This window comes from Candoia aspera, chromosome 1, assembly GCF_035149785.1.
Source record: "Candoia aspera isolate rCanAsp1 chromosome 1, rCanAsp1.hap2, whole genome shotgun sequence".
Classification (NCBI taxonomy): Eukaryota; Metazoa; Chordata; class Lepidosauria; order Squamata; family Boidae; genus Candoia; species Candoia aspera.
In genome coordinates this window covers 260,877,938-260,904,955 of record NC_086153.1, presented here as the reverse complement: position 1 = coordinate 260,904,955, position 27,018 = coordinate 260,877,938, and the positions used below count along the sequence as shown (strand labels likewise).

Below are 27,018 nucleotides of genomic sequence, written 5' to 3'. Positions count from 1 at the left end.
AATACTTTGGCCACATCATGAGAAGACAGGACACCCTGGAGAAGATGCTTATGCTAGGGAGAGTGGAGGGCAAAAGGAAGAGGGGCCAACGAAGGGCAAGGTGGATGGATGATATTCTAGAGGTGACGGACTCGTCCCTGGGGGAGCTGGGGGTGTTGACGACCGACAGGAAGCTCTGGCGTGGGCTGGTCCATGAAGTCACGAAGAATCGGAAGCAACTAAACGAATAAACAACAAAACAGAAACTGTGTAGTGTCTGTCTGTAGCTACTGATTTTATACTGCTGTTCTCAATTTGATTTACATATTTGTAGTTTTACTCTAAATCCTTCTGAGAGCTAATAGCAACAGGGCAATTATTACTATTATTTATGAAGAAAGCCAAATAGCTTGAGATCTGGGACTTCAGATTTAATGCTAGTAGAGTCACAAAATAATTTATAGAGCTCCAGCTGTTTCAAAAATATTTTACTGTATTAACAATGATTACATAAGCTAACATCTGTGCTCTTAAAAAAATACATTTTACGGCTCCTTTTTTCAAGTTAGTACATAAAACTTCATAATATGCAAACAACTTTAGTGGTTTCTCCATATGTTCTCAGAGCATATGAAATTCAAAATTATATTGCACTGGTAAACTTGGGACACTGCATTGCCCAAATTGCACCACTGGAAGTAAAAGGTAATATGAAGAACCTTTGGGGGTTACAACTGCTGTCATAAGTACAGAAAGCTTAAAAAGAATGAAATGTTCAATAAAGAATCATGTTGTTCACAACAGTTGTTATTGATGACTAAAAGGTAAATCAGACCAAAACAAACCAGGGATAGGGAATGTCCTGCCCTTCTGAAGCTGCTACAACAGCCCAAGAAATACAGCCAACAATGAAGGATGCTAGAATCAGCAACATCTGGCATACCAATGGTTCCTCACCCCTGAAGTAAGCTATGAAAATTCTGGGCTTAAAAGAATGGCAAATTTCTGTATATATAAATATATAGTCATTATATATTAGAAGCAGAAATAAATTTAATGTGTCACAGAAAGGCTAGTTGCTCTTCCTTAGCTTTCCATGTAGAAGAATCTTTAAGGAGGGGTAACATTCAAAATGCAATCCATCTGTAATACAGTCTAGGAAGGATTCTCTATTGAAAATGGGAGCTCTATCAATAAAGAAAATAAACTAGATGGTATCCAAAGGAATGCACATCAGAAGCGCAGAACATAGCAAATGAAATGGCTACTGATCAATAATAACTGTGAAATTAATGTTTTTCTTTTTATAGTGCACAGATATTTTCCTAGATGGTCACTTAGAGATGCAAAGGTAGTACACTAGTCCCTCAGCTTCCATATTTTGTGTGACACGGACCACATCGTATTTCCACTTCAATGTTTTCTTATCCCATTAAGATGGCAACCAGGGAATAACCAAAATATTTGTTTAAGAAACACCTAGCAATAGCTACTGTATTTGCACTGAATTTAACCTAATTGTCATCCTCAAAAGGAACAAACCCATCTGGCTGCACTACATTTTCTCAGCACATCCAAGATGACCTTCCCATTTTAAAGAAAAAATTACTTGGGGAAAGAAATCCTTGGAGATAAATACAGCAATTTAACTGTATCCCCCTCTTTTATTTAGGTCAAAAATACAAAGCTGGTCTGTGTTTGCATGACATGGTAAACTAAAAACTAGCAACCACATTTTAGCCTAATAGGTTTGTGCAAAATCGACGATTACAGAATGAAACATTCAGCACTTTTCCAGAAATTGATCTTCCAAACCAGAACTGATTTGCGGTGTTCTGGATGAAACAGGACTGGACCATATCTGGAACACCACAAACTGCTTCCAGTTCAGAGGATTAACTTTTGGAAAACCATTGGAGCAACCCTGGAATGATTAGATCAGCACTGTCCAGAAAAGAAGCATTCAGTTTCCAGAACAGTAGGTTTTGCCCTAGGGTATGCAATAGGTTACATTTCAAACTATTTCAAGCATAAAACTTCACAAATATCCCCATTTTGAGCACTCAGGGAATTGCTGTTTTGGGGCTTCTGGAAACTGTTTGAGCTCAAAATATTCTTGGAATATTCAGAACAGGTCATTTTGCACTTTATGAGATTTCATGCCCAAAACAGTGCAGTGCAAAATTTCTTGCACACCTTTATAGCATACCATGTTACGTGAACCAGCCCATGTGGTTAATTAATGGCTCAGTATGTTGTGTGAACCCAGAAAATTGGGTTCCGTAAAACATGGCCCTTATTTATGTTGTATGAACAGAGTTATGGTGTCTAAGGAAGAGAATTAATATTCCAGTGCATTTTTAATTAACTGAATATTATGAGATGACCATAAAGTTATTTAATCAAATTGTTTAGCGTCAAAGAACTTCCCTTTCAGCACTGAAGAGAACGTTTAGAAGTCAGACACAAAGTAGAAGAATAGGACTATTTAGCATCCCTGAATGAATAAAATAATTTAATAACAGAAGTAATTCATTGGATTTGGTCACTACATGGATCACCTCTTTAGAGCAAAGATTTTCTCCATTATATTTGTTGTTCCTTTTATAGCATTCATCCTTGTAAGGATCTACTTTTATCTCTAAACTGTAACTGTACCTTAGGGATTCTCAGGGTTTCACCTAGATAGATCCTGTACATACTACCTGATAGAATCATACAATAGCCAATATACTGTAAATATATTTACTACTATTGCAATTAAAAGGACTAAGATTTAATTTCTGTAATTTTGTTTTTACTTGGCAAGAGACTATGTCGTATTTTTATTTGAAATAGGTCCCCAAACTGTATGGCCAATGGGCACATTTTGAATATTGTCTATGTGTCACAGATGTTCTTGCAAAATGGGTTGGGGGTACTCACAAAATGTTTGCCACAATACATGTGGACAGTTACAAAACTCACCTAAGAACCTAAGTATGAGGCATAGATCCAGTCTGAGCAATAAACAGAAAGCCAATCATTTGAACCATTTTCCTCTCCAGCACTTATTTCACCAATGGCAAACTGATCAGGCTTCACCAGAAAAAGGAGAACAAGGCAAAGGTGAGCCTCAAACAAGAAACAGGGGGCTTTAACCCTTTCCCTTTCCACAATGGTCTTAGTCTAGATTGACTCAAAATTACAAGGGAGGGTTAATGGAATTAAAGAAGGGCATTGGAGGGGCAGGGAGACAAAATATTATGCACCTTAATCCCCATGAGTTCAAATCCCCAATAGCTGCTAATGACATCTTTAATGTGACATATAGTCAACCCAAGGTCTGAAGTGATATTTGCATGAAAGTGCTATGAAGATTTGGACAGATACTAAAACTGGCATTATATTATTCTTCATTCTAACATAGTTTGCCACATTGGAATGTATAAAATAACAACTTTTTATATGACTCCCTAACCTTAGGCTTAAAACTTTTATCCTTTATTTGAAACATTTAGGCATTTACTAAAGCACTTTGCTAACAATAAGGCACAGTCCTGGCATATCACACAACAAATACTAAAAAAGGAAGTCTGCCTCTGTAGGTCTGCATTTTGTGCTGAGTGCTAGCACCAGGCCAGCAGACTTGGTTACACATCTTCCACCACATTTACCATAAAGTGCAGTATCATTGATCCATTCCCCTCTCTTAAAAGCATTTAATACTCCATAATTATCTGCTCCATAAACTATAAAAATCAACTTAAAAAGAAGGCAAATTAGGATTTTAAAAATATGTTTAAAATGAACACAGGGCAACCTTTAAAGACTGTCTATTGTAGGCAACATTCAAAAATAAAGTCAAGATTTTAGCACTCTTTCTAGAAAGAAGTAACAGTTATCCTCCTTTTAAAACCCGCATGCAGGCATGATGAGGCTGGATTGCCATTTCCAGCTAGGTGTCATCTATACAGATGCATATGTGGATGCTGGTGAAGTCTTGCAATCAGGTCTTCCTCCGTTGGTTCTTCCAAAACATCCCTGTAAGGACAAGCCAGAATAATTGAAAAACAGCAGAGCCAGCGTCTTAATAGAGGCATTGTACGTATTTTCACACACCAGAGATAACTTCTCTAGCCATTTCAACATTAAAAGCCTCTATAGCCCATCATTCATTCCTCAATTTCCAATGTATATATACTTCGCTTCATATGCAAAATTATTTTCTGGGTTAATTTTAAAAATAGATTCTCTTTCAACTTTAATTCAGGTAAGAAAAATAGGGCAACATGCTCTAAATTCTGGCACTGTCTGCTTGGAGTTCTTAATGCTGTTTCCCCTTGGAGTGCTCTAGTCCTGTCAGTAAAGAAAACAACTGTGAAAACTCATTTGTCCCACTCCAGCAACCCAGTCCTCAATAAGTTCCTTTTCTCAATAAAAAATATAAAGCTGCTGCATTGCTGGGCTTGTACCTGAACATGAGCTCCACTGTCATTTGATATTCAACTTCTGAGAGAGATGCCCTATGGCAGCGGCGGTCCCATTTGTGAATGAAATTCTGCAATTCAAGGAGAGGAAACCAATACTATTTTAAGAAGGAGGAACATCTTGCCCAATTCATTTGCAATATTTTTAAAAACTCAAGGCAGTTGTGATCAGCAGCTAATCACAACTGGCTATTTGTGGAAGTCCCAACAACAAACACTGTAACTGGGTTGAAACGGGGGTGTGGGAAGAGAGAAGACTCCATTCTCTGAGATTTAAGGAAAGCTGCTGAACAATCTCTATGGACAGCCTACTCAACCTTTTTTAATTAGCAATTCAAAAAAAATACCATACAAATCAACTCGAAGTTGCTTGACTAAGATGCTCCAGGTGAAAGTCATCAATAGTAATATGCAAGACTCCTGAGACCTACATATTTGACATAAACACTGTTCCATTTGTGTGTATGAAAGCTGCTTCCATGGAAAGTCCTGGACTTTCAACTCTAGTAACCCAATCTGAAAATAAAGTTTCCAGATAAGGCCCAGTCCTAGTATATGCTGCCCATCCTACTGTTAGATCAGATTTGCTACTCCAAGTGAAACCACCCATGAATGCTCATGTGTTCTTTAGGCCCACTGCTTTGGGTGACCAGTCAAGCATTACCTCTAGAAGCAAGGCTATAAAAAGATTGACCCAGATGACAGAGGAAGTCAACCACCAGATGACAAAGTACAATTTTGACCAGCTGTAAAAAAAAAAAAAAAAAGAGGGTGAAATCAAGTCATGCCTATTATTACAATTCCAGTCCTAGAATTCCCTCCATTGATCTTTCAATGTGCACACCATGCATTTCCTGTGTGGTATTCCTTCCCGTTCCTTTTATACACTACAAAGCCTCACACCCTCGTATTCTTGTAGATGAATTATTCCTGCCACTTAATCTTTCTTGTGGCCTTTTTAGCATGTTTTTTGGCTCTAGAATTTTCTTGTTGAATTTTTTTTTCTTGCCTTAGATACCCCTGAAATCCACTTTATTGCTTAAGTTAATTAAGACTGTTACCGATTCTGGACTTTGGAGTTCCTGTTTCCGTTATTATCCACTATACCCCTCTTGCTATACTTGCACACAGCAATAAGCCCAGATTCCTGGCTTATCCTGGCAGTGCTCCAGAATAGGCAACCAACTTGTTCCCACTTTATCCTTCACTTTGTCCAGGTGTGTAAAACTAACTAGGATGATGAGAGAGCCTGCCATGAAGCAGGGATCCTTTTTTTGCTGCTTCTGCATGGGCCAAGGAAGCAGTGAAACAGTATACAGCAAGAGATAACCTGAAAATATTTTCTCAATTTTGGAGACCTGTTCTGGTAACATTTGAGAAGTCCAGGCCTGGATTAGGTTACCAAATGCACCGTCAGAAACAGCTTTAGCCCATTACTTACGAAGATGAATATCTGGAATACGCATCCAAGAAAACCTGCCAGTTGTTCACAACCATCACATCCCACAGAGTCACTAATGCTGCCTGTCATGCGGAAAAAAAAAGTAGCTGTAGTGCACATTAACATATTCTGAGATTTTTAGAATACTTAAGAAAAAACTTGGGAGATATGAAGCAAACAAACTAGTAATTAAAGAAACTATTAATTAATACATCTTGAATAATACTCACAGCAAAATCATCAAAGTTGTTTGGCCAATACTCCAGTTGTTCAAAAGTGCCGCACTGGAAAGTTATATTTCCAGCTGTATTATTGACAAGGCTATAACAGAACGATAACGGAAAGTTATTTCATCAGGGTATGCCATGTGGCACTGCACGGTTCAGATGTTATTGTAGGACCTGATTCTTTTACCACAAGTATACTTTTAGATTCCTCAAAACGAAGATGAAAATTAAGTCTGGAGATTTTAAATCTATTACTAATACAGACAGGAGAAAAAAGAACAAAATGCTTCAAAGTTAAAAGGTTATAGTAAGAAAGATAAACAGTCAGCCAATGTTGCAGCAGAAGCATTAGTTTTAAATTCAAGAAATAGTGTTAGTGGGGACTTAAACTAGGAATCACTCAGTCCAGAATGCTTTCCTCTACAAGGACTCCACCCTAAAGACATTATCTTAAAAGAAGAAGGAAAAATGTCGCTACCTAAACATAGTGACTTTTCTTCACTATGGTGAAATCAGAAGCACTCTTACAAAACCTGACTTCCAAGCACAGTTGATTCTTAGAATCACTATTGTTAAAGACTCTTCCACAAGAGAGAAAACTGGCCCATTATAGCTTTAAATTCTCCTTTTCATGCTTTCAAAGAAAGAGTGCCTGGCCAGAGAATCCATATATCTGGACTAGTGTTACCCAGCTGACCAGAAACACACTGATGAGTAATGCAGACCTCATGCTGAAGTTCTGAAGCCCAGTGCAAATCAGGGATTATTCTTGCACCCCTGGTTCAAATGGGAGAAAAATGAAGGGTTGATGCCATGCTACACTTCAGAGACACTTTCCAAAGCTCAGCGCTACAGAGAAGTTAAGATTCTTACCCTCTGAAATTTTCCTAAGTTTGGGACCAAGGAGGAACTTCCCACTGATGTTTCTTCTTGCTGTCCATCAGCACTAGTCCCAGGGATGGCTTAACAAACAAACAGCCTCTGCCTCTGCCCTGCTGCCCCATGTCAAAGGCTGCTAATGTGCCACCTCTCCCCCTCCAATGAGCCAAGCTAGAAGAGGAGAAGATGCACAGCGAGGGGGCAGGAGCAGCACATGTGCTGGAAGGTGCTGAGAAGGGAAGTGGAGGAAGTAGGTTCATACGTACAAGAGGGAGAAAGGAGAGGAGCAGGTGTGCAATCCACATAACCTACTACAAATTGGTAGATGGGGAAAGGGCTTAACATATCAGATAGGTTGGCAGACTGGCAGTGACATGGGGAGGACAGTTTTCCAAAGGAGAAAACTGTCTTCTAAGTTCATTTGTAATGACGAACAGATGCCAGTTGCAGGTACAGTATTATGGAAATTTGGCAGCTTCAAAGTTTAGTCAATGCTTTACATAGAATTATACCTAGAGACAGAATAGATATATACAATCACTAAACAAAAATATCCAGTGTGATTTGAATTTTAAAAATCCCCTCTCTATATATAAATAAATCTTATATAAATTAACCTATTTTGCCCAAGAAACTTCTCTAGAAAATCTTTTATCACAACAGATCATTAACATTTAGCAGTGTAACAGATCTATTTCCATGCTGTACTAGATGCTACACAGAACAGCTGTGGCTTCTGGCATTATTGCAAGCATGGTTGGCATGCTGACTGCCATCTTACCTGACATTGCCCATGGGAATAATGGTGCCTCCAAACAGCTCCATGCCAATTATTGCAAACGCATAGAAAGCCACCTGTGAAATAACAGCTAACATCATACTGCAGCCAACTGAGAATGATGCAGTATCATTGCATAAGAAACATTTAGGTGACATAATAAATGATAAGTGTGAATTATTGTTAAATTCTGTCTTCTCCTCCCCATTGCTTAAGCTTACACTACTCTCTGCATCATACTTCCAGGACAGTGATCCCATGATTTGTTGTTCATTCACTTACATGGACACAATTCAGTTTCATGTTATTACTGGCATTGCTTTAAGGAAGATAAACATTTCAGTGAGCCTGGGAAAATTGTTACTATTTGTGTCCCTGTCATGGAAAAGTCCCATGAATTACCTGCCAAACTATTTAAAGGATTTTTTTTTAATTGCACTGGATTATCTTCACCCCTCCAGCAAAGGATCATTACCTTGTTGTGGTGCTGGAGCTTGAGCACCTCAATGATGCCATGAGCTAAACCGTGAAGGGCCACCCAAGACGGGAAGGTCATGACAGAGAGGTCAGACTAAATGTGATCCCTGGGGAAGGTAACGGCAACCCACCCCAGTATTCTTGCCGTGAAAACTAATGGATCAGTACAACCAGAGATATGTCGGTATACCATTGGAAGATGAGACTCCCAGGTCAGAAGATGGTCAAAATGCTACTTGGGAGGAACAGAGGATGCATTCAACTAGCCCCAGATGTGATGACGCAGCTAGCTCAAAGCCAAAAGGACGGCTAGCGGCCGACGGTGCTGGTGGTGAACGGCGAATCCGACGTTCTAAGGATCAACACACCATTGGAACCTGGAATGTACAATCTATGGGCCAGGGCAAATTGGATGTGGTTATTGGTGAGATGTCAAGATTAAAGATAGACATTCTGGGCGTCAGTGAACTGAAATGGACTGGAATGGGCCACTTCACGTCAGATGACCACCAGATCTACTACTGTGGACAAGAGGACCACAGAGGAAATGGAGTAGCCTCCATAATTAATAGTAAAGTGGCTAAAGCAGTGCCTGGATACAATCCAAAAAATGATAGCATGATCTCAGTTCAAATTCAGGGTAAGCCATCTAACGTCACAGTGATCCAAATATACGCCCCAACCACAGATGCTGAAGAAGCTGAAGTAGAGCAGTTCTATGAGGATCTGCAGCACCTACTGGACAACACACCTAAAAGAGACGTTGTTCTCATCACAGGAGACTGGAATGCTAAGATGGGTAGTCAGATGGCACCTGGAATTACAGGTAAGCATGGCCTGGGAGAACAAAATGAAGCAGGACATAGGCTGATAGAATTTGCCAAGAAAACTACTCTGCATAACAAACACTCTCTTCCAACAACTAAGAGATGGCTTTATACATGGACTTCACCAGATGGACAACACCGAAATCAGGTTGACTACATCCTCTGCAGCCAAAGGTGGCGGACATCTATACAGTCAGTAAAAACAAGACCTGGAGGTGACTGTAGTTCAGATCACAAACTTATTACACAATTTAGGATCAGACTAAAGAGATTAGGGAAGACCCACAGATCAGCTAGATATGAGCTTACTAATATTCCTAAGGAATATGCAGTGGAGGTGAAGAATCGATTTAAGGGACTGGACTTAGTAGATAGGGTCCCGGAAAACTATGGACAGAAGTTCGCAACATTGTTCAGGAGGCGGCAACAAAATACATCCGAAAGAAAGAGAAAACCAAGAAGGCAAAGTGGCTGTCTGCTGAGACACTAGAAGTAGCCCAAGAAAGAAGGAAAGCAAAAGGCAACAGTGATAGGGGGAGATATGCCCAATTAAATGCAAAATTCCAGAGGTTAGCCAGAAGAGATAAGGAATCATTTTTAAACAACCAATGTGCGGAAGTGGAAGAAGACAATAGAATAGGAAGGACGAGAGACCTCTTCCAGAAAATTAGAAATATTGGAGGTAAATTCCAGGCAAAAATGGGTATGATCAAGAACAAAGATAGTAAGGACCTAACAGAAGAAGAGATCCAGAAAAGGTTGCAAGATTATACGGAAGACCTGTATAGGAAGGATAACAGTATCAGGGATAGCTTCGATGGTGTGGTCAGTGAGCTAGAGCCAGACATCCTGAAGAGTGAGGTTGAATGGGCCTTAAGAAGCATTGCTAATAACAAGGCAGCAGGAGACGACGGCATCCCAGCTGAACTGTTCAAAATCTTGCAAGATGATGCTGTCAAGGTAATGCATGCTATATGCCAGCAAATTTGGAAAACACAAGAATGGCCATCAGATTGGAAAAAATCAACTTATATCCCCATACCAAAAAAGGGAAACACTAAAGAATATTCAAACTATTGAACAGTGGCACTCATTTCACATGCCAGTAAGGTAATGCTCAAGATCCTGCAAGGTAGACTTCAGCAATTCATGGAGCGAGAATTGCCAGATGTACAAGCTGGGTTTAGAAAAGGCAGTGTCATGAGTAATGATGGCGAGCAGAAAGGGGCTCCCATCCAGGGTGGAAAACGCATGCATAGTACTGAGGAATTAAGCAGCCATTCAAAGTGACACAGATCAGGCCCGCCTTAGCTTTTAGGATTGATCTCCTAACAGTGAGAATCACAATGAGACAAGGAGTAGTTCTCTAGTGTTTATTACTGCTATGTAACAGAATCCTAACAAACTGAATAAGCGTGGGGAAAACCCAGACATATAAACCCCAAAAGTTAAGGCGGGCCTGATCTGTGTCTCTTTGAATGGCTGCTTAATTCCTCAGTACTACGCATGCGTTCTCCACCCTGGATGGGAGCCCCTTCCTGCTCGCCATCATTACTCATGACAGGCAGAGGAACCAGGGACCAAATTGCCAATATCCGATGGATAATGGAAAAAGCCAGGAAGTTTCAGAAAAATATCTATTTCTGTTTTATTGACTATTCTAAAGCCTTTGACTGTGTGGACCATAACAAATTGTGGCAAGTTCTTAGTGGTATGGGGATACCAAGTCATCTTGTCTGCCTCCTGAAGAATCTGTATAACGACCAAGTAGCAACGGTAAGAACAGACCACGGAACAACGGACTGGTTTAAAATTGGGAAAGGAGTATGGCAGGGCTGTATACTCTCACCCTACCTATTCAACTTGTATCCAGAACACATCATTCGACAAGCTGGGCTTGAGGAATCCAAGGCTGGAGTTAAAATCGCTGGAAGAAACATTAACAATCTCAGATATGCAGGTGATACCACTTTGATGGCTGAAAGTGAAGAGGAGCCTTATGATGAAGATGAAAGAAGAAAGTGCAAAAGCTGGCTTGCAGCTAAACCTCAAAAAAAAGAAGATCATGGCAACCAGCTTGATTGATAACTGGCAAATAGAGGGAGAAAATGTAGACGCAGTGAAAGACTTTGTATTTCTAGGTGCGAAGATTACTGCAGATGCTGACTACAGTCAGGAATCAGAAGACGCTTAATCCTTGGGAGAAGAGCAATGACAAATCTCAATAAAATAGCTAAGAGCAGAGAAATCACGCTGACAACAAAGGTCCACATAGTTAAAGCAATGGTCTTCCCCATAGTAACATATGGCTGCGAGAGCTGGACCATAAGGAAGGCTGAGAGAAGGAAGATCGATGCTTTTGAACTGTGGTGTTGGAGGAAAATTCTGAGAGTGCCTTGGACTGCAAGAAGATCAAACCAGTCCATACTGCAGGAAATAAAGCCAGACTGCTCACTTGAGGGAATGATATTAAAGGCAAAACTGAAATACTTTGGCCACATAATGAGAAGGCAGGACACCCTGGAGAAGATGCTGATGCTAGGGAAAGCGGAAGGCAAAAGGAAGAGGGGCCGACCAAGGGCAAGATGGATAGATGATATTCTAGAGGTGACGGACTTGTCCCTGGGGGAGCTGGGGGTGTCGATGACCAACAGGAAGCTCTGGCGTGGGCTGGTCCACGAAGTCACGAAGAGTCGGAAGCAACTGAACAAATAAACAATCTTCACCCTGCAATGCATAAACCTGCCAATAGGTGGCATTTTCCTCCTTGTGATAATTGCAGAAAGTTAATCAATTATTATCTAAAGCTTTTAAAATAAAGAAATAGATGGTATGATTTAATGACTGCACATAAATGATTACATGTCTCAAAGCAACAAAGGGATTTTACAACTGGAGTGGGGGAAAGAGAGACAGAATGAGAATGTAAATAATTCTCAAAGTAAGAAAGACTGGCTGAAGAATTCTGGGAGTTGAAGTCCACACATCTTAGCTGCCAAGGTTGAGAAATGCTGGTCTATACTAACCTGCAGGACTCATATCCTAACTGTGCAGAGCACCAATCCTTAAACAATAGTATTAAAGACTTCAACCAGCCTGTATAGGCCCCATGGATATCCTTGTATCCCTCCAGCTTCAAAATCTTCCAATGCTGTCCTATATAGCAATTCAAGTTTGGAGCTGATTGCCTGAACACTTTAACAAGAATAAAAGAGGGAAATATAATGTGGAAAATATGAAAGGTATCATTCACCTGTGAAAATACCTCTTCATCTATGAAACATCCTCTTTTTCTGGGAAGTATTTTTTAGCCTCAAACTATGCCTCTCATTCCATCCCCCAAGACTAGGTACAGACTACACTCTCTCTTAGCTGACAAATTAATTTTCCATGCATCAGATGTTCTTAGTATTCCATAGATCCTGGAAGTTCACAGCTCATTCTTAATCCATTTTGGTGTTATGTCATCTTTTGGTTTGTTTGTTTGTTTATTTTACAAGATTTATGCCTGTAAACCTAGGCAGGTCCCACAGAGATAAAGGTATCATTATCTCTGTATTGGGTGCTCAACCAAGTTCAGCATTAGAGAGAAAAAGAGATACAAAGATAGGAATGGATGGGCAGCCACTATGAAAAAAACTATCTGATTAATTTATTAAAGCAATATGGTAGCCAACATTCATTTCCATACATTGCCAATGTTTCTTGACAAAAATTATTCCATCTTCGATGAAATAGAAATAAAGATGCACAAATCATTCTTCATTTTTACTTACCACCAAAATTCCTGCAAAGGTTCTTATATTTTTCACTAGATCCAGCAGTGTACTAGCAACTAAAGACATGAACTTGGAGGGAAGAAAAGAATTATTAGTGGGGGGGGGTTTTACATTCTTTCATCTTCTTAAGAGAGAAAAGCAAAATCAAAATATACACAAAAAAATGGAATTACTGTAATGTTTGGGATGATCCGTAAAAATCTGAATACAATTAACATATTTGCTAGACGAACCATGTCCCATAGAGACAGCAAGCCCAACATTTCAGGTCTCCTAGGAAAACAGAAAAAGAGATTTTCAGGAAAAAAACAGAGAGGAATAATTAGCAACATTATAGCAACACTAGCTCCCATTGGAGGAGAGGGGCGGTAATATAAATCTAATAAATAAAAAATAAATAAATAAACATTAACAGTGGCTGTTCTTCCAACCAACCAAAACATAATTCTAGCAATACCAGATGTTGAAAAAGAAAAAGAAAAGAAAAGAAACCAAGACTATGTGGTCTTATATAATAGTCTCAATTCTCAAATCTTAACCATTATTCTCCATTCCCAGATGACTTTGCTGTGATTATTTCAAGATTAACTATAATAGGATGGAGGTCACACATGTTTGCAACAGTTTTAAAGGTGTTGTGATCTGATAGATCTATAAAACTACTTCTATTTTTACTCCTTTCTAAAAGGTTTCCCTACTGGGACACACAATATAAATGCTATCTTGCAAAATCCCAGGGTTGTAGTCTTTCCTCTGCAGAAACAGAGACCGTATTTTCACGTCCTTCTGAAAGAGTTCCTTGACACTCCTAAATAATTGAGTGGAAAAGCCTCTCCATCATCAGAAAAAGGTCTTTGTACACTAGATAAGAGATAGCTTCTGCTTTGTCCATCCCAATATTCCAACAGAACATAATCAGCTGTTACTAGAAGTACTGCTGCAGATACCAGTTCTAAGGTAGTCAAACATTGCTTTCTAAGAACACATACCAGCCTGGATGAGGAAACCCATATACAGCAAATGTGGACACCTCCAAAACCTTTGAGAAGAAGAAGTAAAAAGTAAAAATTATAATTGGTTGGGTTGTAACATGTCCATTTGCCAGCAAAAACAGGCACCGCTGGCAAAATGAATTCCTATCTCAGCAGCATCCACAATGACCCCCAACATGGTTCAAGGGCTGGGAACAGATGGGGGAGACAGCAAAAGGACGTAAGGAAGAAGAGATGCATAAGTCCATTTGTTCATCATTGGATGAGACCCATTTATTAGAAATTAATGTTCTATTCAAGTGTAACATGGGGAAGGGGAGTGAACAATAACAATGTTCAACAAGATCTTTTAATTCAAAAGGAAGACAGCCTGAATTTAAGATGAGCACTCCACTCCCACAGGATTAGACAGGGAGAAAAAAAAGGTAAACACAAACAAAATCCTATATTCTGCTCATCTTAATTGAGATTGCCAGCTTCCACTGAAATCATTCCTGGAAGTGTGTGTGTGTGTGTGTGTGTGTGTCTGCATATTCCTAGCCTGAAGTGAAATCAAAAAGAAGGGCAAGGCCAAGCAAAATATTAAATTAATTGTAATTCAATTAATGAATACTAATCACAGTTAATTACCTATCAAATAAAGTATCTGATTTGAAAAGTCAATTGATTTACATCTACCTATCTACACAGACACGTATCCACATATGCACACACACTACATAGATATATACATACACAAACGACTCTCTTATTTGCACACATACAGAGAACTACACATAAACACCCATTTAAAGAAAAGGAGACCATGGAAATCTGGCCTCAGATTGACAGGGTTTTTCATAAAGCAAGTTCAAAGAAATAAGTTTATGAGCCGTCATCAAAACAACACTTCTTCAAAACTCTTCTGGAAGAACTATTATGTAAAAACAAAATGGAAATAATTCAGCAACACTTACCGTCAGAACCAAAGTCAGAAGTCCATCAAATATGTTGCTTGCATAGGATAAATATCTTTTTAATCCCAAGGCCACTACTTTCAGCAGTATTTCCAGAAGATAGCACAAAATAAAGAAACAGTTTGTAACCTTGAAAAAATAGAGTTAAAGCACAATTAAAAACTGAGGTTTTAAAGAGTAACAAGTACAGGATCTGTCACAGAGGAGTTGGTCTTACCCCTAAAAAAAAGTCATCTCGCAGAGGAGGTTCCTTATCTGCATCCATTACCATGATTACCTGGGAGAGAAAAGGTCCACAGGTTAGCAGGGGCAGAACAAATACAGTATATTATAAATAGTGCACAAATAAAAATGTATCTAGAACATATAAAGTATAAAAATCAGCAGTCCATAAAAAATGTTATTCAACCAACTGCCTACTACTTGTTAGGTACAGAGTTATAACATCCGCAGTTATAACAAATCTCCAGAAGGTTTTCTATGCTAATCCACTGACCAGTCATATACTGACATACCAACAAACTGCCTTTTATTTGAGAAGTCAAATAGCCTAAGAACATAATGAGTTCTAGAAATAAAATACCCCCTAGGCCTGTAACACTCTAGACCACAGTATTAGGCTACTTCTATCAGTTCCCACTTATATGCAGTTGCAAACAGAGTATCTTTAGTACTTTCCTTACATACAGTATTAAAACTAGCTTCAGTAGAGAACTGCTACTTCGAAGGGCACCGTATACTTACGCATACACAGAAATCTGGGCTAAGCCGCTGGATAAAATATCTGACCAAAACTAGGGGAAATCTAGGTTCAAATCCTGATTTATCATGAAGCATCTTAAGATACAGCAGGGCAGCTGCATAGCCTCAGCCTAATCTATCTCACACAGTTGTGAAAATAAAATAAAGACACGGGTCCAGCCATCAGCCTCTTGCAGGCAAAAAGAACAGATAAGCATTGCATTAATTGTAATTCTTTTTTTAAAACTAACTAATATGGCTTCACAACATTTTTTTAATCCTCTACTTGTGGTGTAACCATAGTAGGTGCTGGAACCTTAATCTAGAACTCCTGTATTCTTCAATGGATAGATGAAGCTCACTTACATAAAATGTTTACAGAGATTTTTTAATACCTTAAATAAGTTTCTTTAGTACTTTCCTTACATACAGTACTAAAACTAGATTCAGTAGAGAACTGCTACTTCAAAGGGCACCGTATACTTACGCATACACAGAAAATATTTGCTAGAGCTACAGCATTCCCTAAGTACCCAAAGTAGTGATGACCAAAGATGAACTGAACTCGCTGTAGGAATGGTGACCGATAATCTGGTTTGGGAGGATGCTGAAAAGAAAGCAGAATAAAAAGTCTATCAGGAACTATTTTTACAGGATGCCTTTAAGAAAATGTGGCCTTGAGATATTGTCTGTAAAGGACATAACCATTTCATCAGCTTGATGCATATGCCTGGGCAATGTCTGCTATTGACAGCACTATTATAATTCTCCTTAAGTATATCCTCTTTTTAAAGGCTGGGGGGAAAGGATATCACGACAGAGTGGTAGAAAAGAAAATTATACCTGCATCTTTTTAAATGCATGGCTCAGTCAATGGTTCAAAAGAAAAAAAAAGCCTTCTAACACAAAAATGGATATGGCCCCAATTATCAGCACTGATACTTATCAATAATCTGAGAAATTTAGAGTATACCTGGCGTGTAGATTGGCTCTGGCATGTAGACAGTACTCCACTGTTGCAGATATTTTCACACAATTACTGTAAATATCACAGCCCTCATTATAATCTTAAATTTAGACAGCCAAATGTTACTAATCAGTAGCCTCTTTTGAGAACAGAGAGAGTGTTCTAACAGAAGGATACATAACTTCCAGCCTCTAGAACACATCCAAAAGGTACTACCCAAATGTAATAATTAATTAACAAAAGGGGAAAAATATGTTTGTCCTGATCACGTCTATTTCTCTTATCCGTGGCCAGCTTACTTTTGGCACTACAGACTACTCTGAAGGCAAGAGTGGCCCTTGGCATGAAAAACATTGCATGCCCCTGTTCATCCATCCATCCTCACCATTAGCATATACAGCCCCTAATCAGTCCCTGGAAACATTTCAGAAATGTCCTTAAAACATGCACTTGTTTCTTATTCTCACTGTACAGAATACAATGCTACAAGAAAAGACAAACAGATAAAACCAGCAGCTGGGGAGAGCCAATAGAAAAACGTAAATTTTCAAGGCATGCTTAAAAACATAGCACCACATCCTGCTGCAGCACACCAGCCATAGGACAGGCCCCATTGGCATTGCCAAGAATTCTTCTTCAATTTCACTATAGTGTCTGGACAGATTCACATCTTTATAGCTCGCAGGTTTATACAAACCACATCAAGAATAGCTAGTCTCATACCTCTTTAACTTTGTGCTTGTCAAGTTCATCAAAGAGTGTCTGAAACTGAGTAGCCGACAGCCCTCCTGGAGGACAAGATTCAAGCTGCTGCACAGGTAAGAAAAGCAGGTATTTATCATGCAGATTTCATGAGTCAGCAAAAATAGTATATACAATACAAACTAAAGGCCACATACTTAAATAAAAATGTGTCCCCTACCCTAATGATTGCTTCCTTGCAATAGGAATCCATTTTTACTTTCTGAAGTACTCGAACAAGAGCCTCAGACTGGACACACAAGCTATGAAGGCAAAAGCAAAATATATGGCCATAAACCTTCTGCTGTTCAACCTCCACCCAAACACACATTGTATATAATTGTGCACGATTACTAATTTTCCACCAGTTCTTTAAGATGTCTTTCACTTACGTATTTTTATTGATCGAGGCCTCTTTCAAAGAACAAAGAACTTCAAAGGCAGCCCGGATTCCCAAGCGTCTCCGGAAAAGCGATGACTGAACCGATTTCTAAAAAATGAAAGAAAGAAAAGGCCCTTCAAAATAATAGCAGAAAGATACATACATCTGATCCAATAGATATATTGTACGCACCACTAATGCTAAAGAGAAGGTTACAGAAATGTCTTGAGGTACCAATTACTGAAACCTAAAGATATGAATCTTGGTTTCACCAGAATTGCAAAATCAGGATGGCCAGAAAGGAAGTGAAGACTATCCAATCATGTATTTCTCAAATTTCTCAGTACCAATTCAAAGGAATTATGGGCACGAATCTCAGAAAAGGAAGCCACTTTCTTACATACCCAGGGACCCCAAAGGTAGATTCCATGGGTGGCTCTAACCCCTCTTTTTGTGGTACCCAAAGCCCCTGGAGTTTGTTCTCCCAACATTCAACAAGTAATGTCCAAATCAGAGAGGCTAAAAAAAAGCAAAGGAAGAAGGACGTGTAAGCCCTCTGACAGACTTAAATGTGGAAGAATGCTTCACCCTGCCTATACAAAGCAAATTTTTCAGCCCATCTACTGGGATGTCATCAGTACAGCATGGGACCAGTGGTTAGTGGAAAATTAACTTGTTTCCACTAACCATAGCCAAGACAAACCAACATTTGTCCAGGTTTGTACATCAGGACATTAAAAAGACAACTGAAAGCCAAAGAAAACACTATATCCAGGGAACAGGAAGCCCATCAGCCTTATTTCATATGACCAGGAAGTACTTTTGATAATTGCAATATGAAGGGACAAGTTGTATGGCATGGTTAAGACCGTCAAACCTTGCAAAGGAAGCTCTCTTTCTGCACATGTCTATATAGGTTTCCACTGAATGTAGTTCAAATGTTCAGCTGAAGTGTTGCCAGCTAACAAAACATCAATGTTATATTAAATTCTGTATAAGCTCAGTTGATTACACATTTTTGTTGGTTTTTGACTACGTATTGATTACATTTTGTTTGTTTAAATTTGTTGGCCAGCCATCTCCAGTGGACATTATGTTAATTCTAGTTTCTATAACACAAGAAGACAAGGAATGGAGGCTGTCTAGAAATAGAGCCCTTCTAGAAACAAAGTAGGGGAAGCTTCACCCCATTTGGGGACATCATGTCATATGAAAAGAGCTCTGGAAAAGACTTGTGTTGGGCATCTGAAAAAGAGGTATGTTATACAGGGAATTGTGTTGTGTTGTTAAGATGAGTACCATACGCTGAATGCAAAACCAGGAAAGACAAAGTGACAGAAATCTTTCTCCATCCAGTGTCAATTAGTATGCAGTTAAGTGCAAGCTATACAACTTCCAGAAATACTCACAACTTTGTTACCTTTTCTCTGGAAAACTTTATCTTGTTACAGCAATTTCATGATTAGCATCAATAAGTTGCTTCCTGAAATCATTCTCAGAGTTTCTTATAAAAAGGGTATGAATGTGCTTTCAGGATTGCAATTAAAATACCAGAATTATGGGGTGAGCAAGTATCTTGCTGAGAAATGCTTGCTTACCATTTTGGTTTTCCAAAATTTTAGAGGCCATGATTCCCTTCACACAAGCATAAGGTCACAATCGCCGTCACAATGTGACAACCACTAGTCTGTGGCAGGCCGTCATGTTCATGGATCGTGGTCACAGTGATTACATGGCTGCAGCATTCACCTCCACTGCAGAAGTACGAGTTCAGACTATATAGAAGCATGATGTTTGTAAGAGAAGAGGATTTTACCACAGTTGTATCTGCCTGTACCATTCCAGTGGCCATGACACCAAGCAGCAGAATTTCCTGCTCAGGAGCCTGAACTCTGATATAGCATTTTTAAACTAGAATAAACTGCAACATTTGTTAAAATTCACTTACCAGAAGATATCCACGGAACTGATTGTATATTATTGCTGTCAACAAGTTCATCAGAAATAAATTTCCTGCAACAATATGAAATTCTCTTATTTTCTTTTAAGCAACAGTACAGTTTTGGGTTGTTTTTTTCCTGAAAACTGAAACAAAGAACTATCTCAGTCCTTAGAATTCAGAGCTTTTAATTCATTATAATTTGTTTTAGCACAAGTGTGTAATACCGCAATTTACAACATTCCAACATCTGCCCTTTCGTACACTGCAATTTTTTTATTTTTATATTTAAAGTTTAAGTGCCAGAAATCCTCTGACTACACAATGCCCTAAAGCCTCCATAATAAGGATCCAGACAAGGGTGATATTGTGCTTACAAATGTTAAATCGTATGATTTTAAGTTTTATGAACGCAAACTGTTGGGAATATTTGAGGAAATGGCACATAAATGTGCACAAATGAACAAACAAAAATGATAGAATATACACACGTCACAAAATCCCCATGCAGCATCTGCAAGAGTTTATCTACCACCTCTGCCCACCCACTCAGGTTATCCTGTGCTGATGGTTTTCTGCATTCCCCGGTCCTTTTCCTGTCTATCCTCCTCCTTTTCAAGGTTGCTTTTTTCTATTTTTGTCATCTCAGTGTTGCACAAGAGTTTCAAGGAAAGTCCACATACATTTTGAACAGCTGCACTCAGAAGCTCCACAAAAAGCAAATTCTCTCTTAGCCAATGCTTGTACCCACCATACTCACTGACTGACTTGGAAGGAGAAAACTGCAGATAGTGTCTGAATAATTACCAGGAAGGCCACTTCCTCAAATATAGCATTCCACTCAATCTGAACACACTCCTGAAAGAAGATACTTGAGCAAGTATGGCAAGAACTTTGCTTACTGCTTGTATTTTTTTAAAACAAATAAGCAATGCAGCAAAATGCAAAGACAGAAAATTGCTCTTCGAAGAACAGGTGTAGCCCTCATAGAAGATCAAGAGAGAGACACATGCAATACTGAGAAGTATGAATCATCACTGAAACAAGTTGAAAAGAGATGAACAAGATGCACCTCACAGGATTGCATTATACCAGCACATGCTACTTCTACAGTATGTTAAAAGTTTTCTCATAAAATGTTGCCGATTAATATTTGTTTGCTTCTCTAGAGCCTCTTCTCTGCACCACCATTCTAGACAAGATGAAATCCCTAGACTTCTGCAAGCATTCTGTACATCTCAACAGACCCTGGGAGTGCTATAGAAATGTCTATCGTGAATTTTCTTAGTCCCCAGTCACCTACCTATGGCTTCCAAAAAGAGGCTCAGGATCAGCTATATTCTGGTCTTCCTTTCCATGGGTTCCTTTCCTGATTACAGCCTGCTGGGACACATGTTTTCCTCTGATGAATTTCCCAGGGGTGCTTATAGGCTGCATTTGCAGGTTCCCAAGAAAACCAGTGAAGGCTTCCTTCCCTGCTTGAGATGGCAAGCAGACTGCAGCCAACCTCACAGCTTCAAGGCAATGTTCTCTAGCAACCAGAAAGCCAGTCTATGGGTTGCCCTTATAGTCTTGCCCTTATGTCTCCAGTCTCACCTCCTTTATATTTTTATTGGTATTTATGTATATTTATATTGTATTGATTTTATATTGTACTGTTTTTACCGACTGTTATTTTATTATCTGCAAGCTGCCCAGAGTCGTCATGTACAAGATAGGAGGCAGAGAAATTTGATAAATAAATAAATAAGCCACTCACTTTTTAAGCACCTACAATTAAATTTGCCATCTCACAGAAAAGGAGTTCACACTGCATGGCTTCTGTGGGTGTTTTATTTAAAGAAACAAGCAACTTACCTATTACAGTGAAGAGTATAAAGAATATGCAATATGCTCGATTCTTAGAATAGGCAGGAATCATCACTGTACAACAGTTAAAAAAACAATAAATAAGATTTAAGAAATGTTATCTTTGATGGTAATAATATGCCTACCCAATCCTGAAAAAGAGAGATGTACATAGCTTCTAGCAGTGAAACCAACATGCCAGTGTACTACAGCCCGTTTTTCAGCTATTAAGTTTTCCCCCTCCTCTTTAAACAGCACCTCACAACCTTTCCCCCATATAGTGCTCTCCCACCTGTACTTGCCATGCATTCCACCCCAACACATCTGGAGGGACCAAGCTGAAAAAAACGGCTTTACAGTCTTATCAACCTTTGATTGAATAAACAGGTCAGGCACTTGGAAGAGGAAACATGCAGAAACCCTCCCTAAGGCATGGTAATAAGCAATCAGGATTTAATCCTATGGGTAATTTTCTGATGGAGAGGAATAGAACTCAACCCAACAGTTAAAAAAAAATCTTAAGAGTTTGTGTTCCTGTTCGCAGATACTGTATTATTGTCTTTTAGTCTTCTTTGGCTGAAGACGAGCAAAGCAAGGCCAGAGAATGGAAGAAACTGGGGGAAAGAAGGAGATGCCTCCTCCCATGTTTTTATGGAAACTGGATCAGCATATAATATGAGAGAAAGCAAAGCCATTTATATCCACTTTTCCAGCAAAGGGAGGAGTCAAATGTCCCTTAAGAATGAAGAATCTCCACATTTAGCCACAGATTAAGAAAGGAAGAGGGAAATATTTTTGGGAAAGAATCCTTACCATCTGGATTGTTTGCAGTTGTCAACAGTACCAGCAATGATGTTAATGAATCTGGCAAATTACGGAAATATTCTTGCCATTCTTTATCCTGTTGGCCATCCTAACCATAGAGATCCAAACTGTTAGCAAACAAACACCGAGCATCCAATCAAAGGCACTTAAGAAACTATGCACTGTCACCTAGGGTCACCCATTCAATCCAATCAAGTATGTCAATACATATTTAGTTCAGTGGTCTTAATGGAATCTAGTCTACATAACCCAAGGTAATCAACCCAATTAGTTCTGTTGCAGTTACTTCAGGCAGACAAGTATTTCAATATATAAATACAAAAGACACTGTTCACACAGGAGAAAAAAGAAGTATAGAAACACATGCCTTTACTGACACATCTGGTCTCAGAGAGTACTTTTTTTTAGTAACTTTTTTCCCGAACAAGCTATTTCCATATAATGCACTCTATATTGATGTTACGATTTACTATTTACTATTTGGAATCTATTCATTCTATACCACATTATTATTGGAAATTCAATCACATAAAATGAAAACACTGCAAATTTTAATTCCAGATAATCCAGCAAGTTTTATTTTTCCTTCATGAGACTCTAGGTAGAATGCAAATTCACATTTTAAACTCTGCAAGAGAGGGGAATGATTGGGAATACAGGAAAGGCAGGCAGGGAAAGAACTGTACATTCCTCTGGCCCATCTATCTCTGATTCAAAATTCTGTCTTCCACAGCAAAAGGCCTATTTTTATCCAGGCTAGTTGCTCATGCTTAGTCAGCTCTTAGTGAATACGCTTGATGAGAATTGACACAGAATGTACAGGAACCAGCTCCAAATAAATGAGGGGGGAGAAAAAAGCACACAAGGGAAGCAAAGCAAGAGATCAAAGGCCATCACTTTGTATAATCAAAACCTGTTTAATTGGACCTGACTGTCTGTATGAGATGACTTCATCTCCACTTCACTCAGAAAACTATTTGGGCAAAATGCTATTAGGCTTCAGAGCTAAAACGTGTAATTTTTCTCACACAATTCCCTGGTAGTTTTTCAATAAGGTGCATTTTCAAAAATGGGTCTCTCTATGACAACCGAAGAGTGAAATCTTGACGTGCAACCTTAATTAATGCAAAATTATGGGGAAAATCTCCCCATTGCAACAAAAACAGAGACAAGGGAGGTGAAAATTATACAAGGGGATTAGTACTTCATCCACAACTTTCTAGAAGGAATACTGAAAATGTTCAGGAGGATGAGAGGGAAAAGATGGCAAACCTCTGCTATGAAATTGTCCTTCATAGAAAATGCAGAGGTTACTTAGCTTCTGCTCTACCAGGGAATGTAAGACGCAGGAAAGAATCGTGTCTTGTAATTTTACAGACAATGTGATAATGGTATGAATAATTATGAGCTAAAATGATGAGTAAGGGAAAAACAGTTACCCAGATTTATCATAATGCTATGCCTAAAACATGAGGTGGGGGAATTTACATTTCAGAAAAAAATGGTTTATTTTAAAAATGTTATATCTTTTTATATGTATATATTTAAATCATACTTTTGACAACTGCTTTGTCCTAGACAAAGAACCAATATCTGTGTTACTTACTTTTGTCCGAGCAAACAGCAGCATGCCAAACATGGTAAAGAGAAACAGGTGAACAGCTAAGAGCAGCATAACACTATTAGGGAGAAAATATAAGGCCAACGTTATTCCTTCATCACCACACAGGTCTTATGTAGAGAAAGGGATGCCATATGACAACAGTCAGAAGTGTACAAGAAAAAAAAAATATTATTCCTAAGGAGGAAGATGTGTCAAATGAGGAAAAGAAGCCACATGCATCTAAAACTGAGAAAGACAAGACGCTACTTTAGTGGGCAACTTCAAATGGCAATGAAGAACTTTTCACTGATGATAGCGGAGCCCCTCCTCTCTCACCAAAGTCTCAGCTGCACTCAGAGCAGAAATCTCTATCATCAACTACCGCTGGGCAGGGGAATGTCATCACTGCTGCTCTTTGGCGCTTCTTCATTCTTCCAGCCCTGGTTCCAACCCAAACTTATTCAGCTTTTCATTATTTGCTTTCTCAAATGATCACGTGATGTGAAAGAATGAATTTATTAGAGACTAGCAAATACTAGGGATGTGCAAAATGTACCATTTTGAAGGTACATCATTTTGGGGACCATTGGAACATTCAGCTTTTCCTCAGACTACCCAGATCCATCAGCTTTTGGAGCTTTCCTGAAGGAAATCTTCCAGAATAGTGTTTGTGGCATTTTACTTCTGGAAAACTGCCCAATTATTCCAGGAGAGATGTTGCTCAAAATATGCAATCACCAAAATGTAAATTTTGCATATCTCTAGCAGGCACTACACACTGTTACATACCTTGTAATTTCTGGCAACGTCCTCTTGATGCTTTTTAGTGTTTTTTTCATCATTGAAGAATTCTGGAGAAGGAAAAAAGGTCGAAGGATACGTCTTATCCTCAGATTCTAAAAAAGAAAACATATTTGGTAATGACCAAAAAGCAAAACAATACCCTTAAATAATTCCACCATTAATTCAATGATCATTAAATATTAATGCAACAACCACCAAGTCAAATAAAACCCATGATTTCCCATACAATGAAGTCATCCAACTAACAAATTAAGTGGACAAAAGAAAAAGCTTCAAACTTCATTAATCAAGATGCAGAGCCTTGTCCGGATCTCTCTATGCCATAAACTCTAAGAGATCACTATAGGATCTGTTTGCCTTGCTGCCATCATTAAAACCTTTTCCTGGTTTAAACATTATTTTTTCTCCTGTTTTACTATGTTTCTGGGATAATGAACATAAATGGAACATAAGGAAGATATATGACAGTACAGTTACTTGGTTAACATTTAAACAAAGAAATAAACTGATTTTTATAGGCCAGGATGGATACAAGACTTGGTGAATGTGTCTTTGGGAGAGATGTAATGCCAGGCGAGTTTCCAACCTACCATTTTTACTAGGTCTGTTGTGAAGATGATTTGGCTCCATCACCAGAGAGTCCTGCCTGAGACAGATTAACTCGAACTCTTCCAGTTGGGTTCAGGTTTGGACATGATATGGAAGCTACACTGGTCACTTATCATAAACAATGGTAGAATCTGGTAGAACCTGGATGGGAATGGTGCATCTCTCCTGCCTAGTTAGATCTCTCAGGGGCATCTGATATCATTGAATGTAGCATTTTTTTTAAGCCACCTGCAAGATTTGGGCACTGGAGCACTGTTGTGCAATGGTTTCCCTTCCTCCTAACTGGATTGTTCTAAACTGCCTTTTTGAGGGAAGAAAGACTGAGCCCTTAGGCCCTCCAGTGTCTGGTATTCCAGGGTTCAACCCTCTTTCCCCCCACCTCCCAATATTGTTTTATATCTACTGGAAGATGTTGGGAGGTCATCTGTCAGTTGTGGTCAGTATGCTGATGATAACCACCTTTATACAATATCATATATATATGATAACAGCTCAACAGAAGATTTAGGGGAAGTCTTGAGCGAGTGCCTGGAAGTTATAAAGGACTGGAAGTGGATAGAATAGTCTCAACTGATTCCCAGCAGAATGGAGTTGCTATTGTTACAAAAATCCTCTAGTTCCATGGATGTGCTGTTCATTGCTCTTAACAGAGTTGCATTTTCTCTAAAGGAGCAGGTATGCAGTCAACAAAATGCTATTTCATATCAATGACAGAGGCCATGAATTTATTTTATATTCCAGTCTTCCTCATTTTGATACCCTTCAAATGTTTTGCACTAAAAGTCCAGTGAAGGTTCGGCCTTCCTTGTATCTTATATTTATAGAAGGCAGTAGAGAGGAGGCAGGCTAAGGTATTGGTTCCTTTTGAATAAAGAACAAGTAAACAAAAGAAGCATGTTCAAAGATGAACAAGCCCAACAATAACTAAGCATCTAAGCTGCATGAAGCACCAAATACAAAAACTGCCTTCTGTATCTCAAGCTATTGTTCTATAATCAGTTGTTACTTATTGTGGCTGAGGCTATTTTAACTAAGTTATTAACGTATCAGTTACCAGGCACATTTAGAGTTTTTGAACTATCCTGACAAATTTCCATAGGGTATGGATCTTCTGTGGCTTTCCATATGCCACACCAAGGCGGGTGCAGCTTTCAAGCCTACATTCTTGGTACAGCTTGTAATGGAGACAGGTATACTGGGGAGCTTGCTGGGGGCGGTATGCTGGAAAGAAAATTCAACTGCTGTGAGGGTACAGAATAAACAATGGAAGGGGAGAACAGAATGCAATGGCCTGGACAGTGACCCTGAAGAATAACCGGTAGCCGGACAAGGAATATCTGAAACTGCAAAGTTTTGTTAACAGGTCCTACTTGTTTCCTCTATAAACAATATAATTTACTGATCGTTTAAAATCAGTATCTTTCCTTTTATATCTCCAGGTACCAACCTGGAAATTAGCCCAGATTTCTTGACCCATTTTATCCTCAGACCTCTATGAAATAAGTTAAGCCCAGTCATCCATGTGCTTTCAGTGTGGTTTAATAATTAAAATTTCAGCCTGGATGATCAATAACCTACTTCATTGGGTGACTTTGGGCAGTCATCAGTAATGAATCTAAACTTACCTTGCAGTGGCATTAGGAAGATAAAAGAATGGGGAGGGTGCCACACATATCATTCTGAGCTTCTTGGTGAAAGGACAAAATTAAAAGGTGTTGTTATTATTACTCCTGTTGCTATCATTATCATACATAA

The 27,018-nt window shown here is 38.9% G+C and overlaps 1 protein-coding gene across 2 annotated transcripts in view; it reads right to left on the bottom strand.

The window, feature by feature from the left end:
* Nucleotides 1-451: 451 nt before the first annotated feature.
* Nucleotides 452-27,018, bottom strand: part of TPCN2 (two pore segment channel 2) — a 36,880-nt gene continuing 10,313 nt past the window's right edge. The window contains exons 6-25 of one of the 2 annotated variants that reach the window (XM_063289578.1): nt 24,640-24,746; nt 23,854-23,926; nt 22,236-22,335; nt 21,432-21,497; nt 19,584-19,648; nt 17,646-17,743; nt 17,435-17,516; nt 17,236-17,322; nt 16,033-16,152; nt 15,022-15,081; nt 14,805-14,933; nt 13,846-13,895; nt 13,030-13,129; nt 12,854-12,925; nt 7,777-7,850; nt 6,120-6,210; nt 5,890-5,972; nt 5,113-5,194; nt 4,434-4,519; nt 452-4,002 (exon numbers count right to left, since the gene is read on the bottom strand). In XM_063289578.1, the coding sequence (XP_063145648.1) occupies nt 3,924-4,002; nt 4,434-4,519; nt 5,113-5,194; nt 5,890-5,972; nt 6,120-6,210; nt 7,777-7,850; nt 12,854-12,925; nt 13,030-13,129; nt 13,846-13,895; nt 14,805-14,933; nt 15,022-15,081; nt 16,033-16,152; nt 17,236-17,322; nt 17,435-17,516; nt 17,646-17,743; nt 19,584-19,648; nt 21,432-21,497; nt 22,236-22,335; nt 23,854-23,926; nt 24,640-24,746 (1,704 nt within the window). In that variant the 3' untranslated portion in view covers nt 452-3,923. The remainder of the gene's footprint in view (nt 4,003-4,433; nt 4,520-5,112; nt 5,195-5,889; nt 5,973-6,119; nt 6,211-7,776; nt 7,851-12,853; nt 12,926-13,029; nt 13,130-13,845; nt 13,896-14,804; nt 14,934-15,021; nt 15,082-16,032; nt 16,153-17,235; nt 17,323-17,434; nt 17,517-17,645; nt 17,744-19,583; nt 19,649-21,431; nt 21,498-22,235; nt 22,336-23,853; nt 23,927-24,639; nt 24,747-27,018) is intronic. The other variant, XM_063289579.1, reaches the window with a different exon arrangement.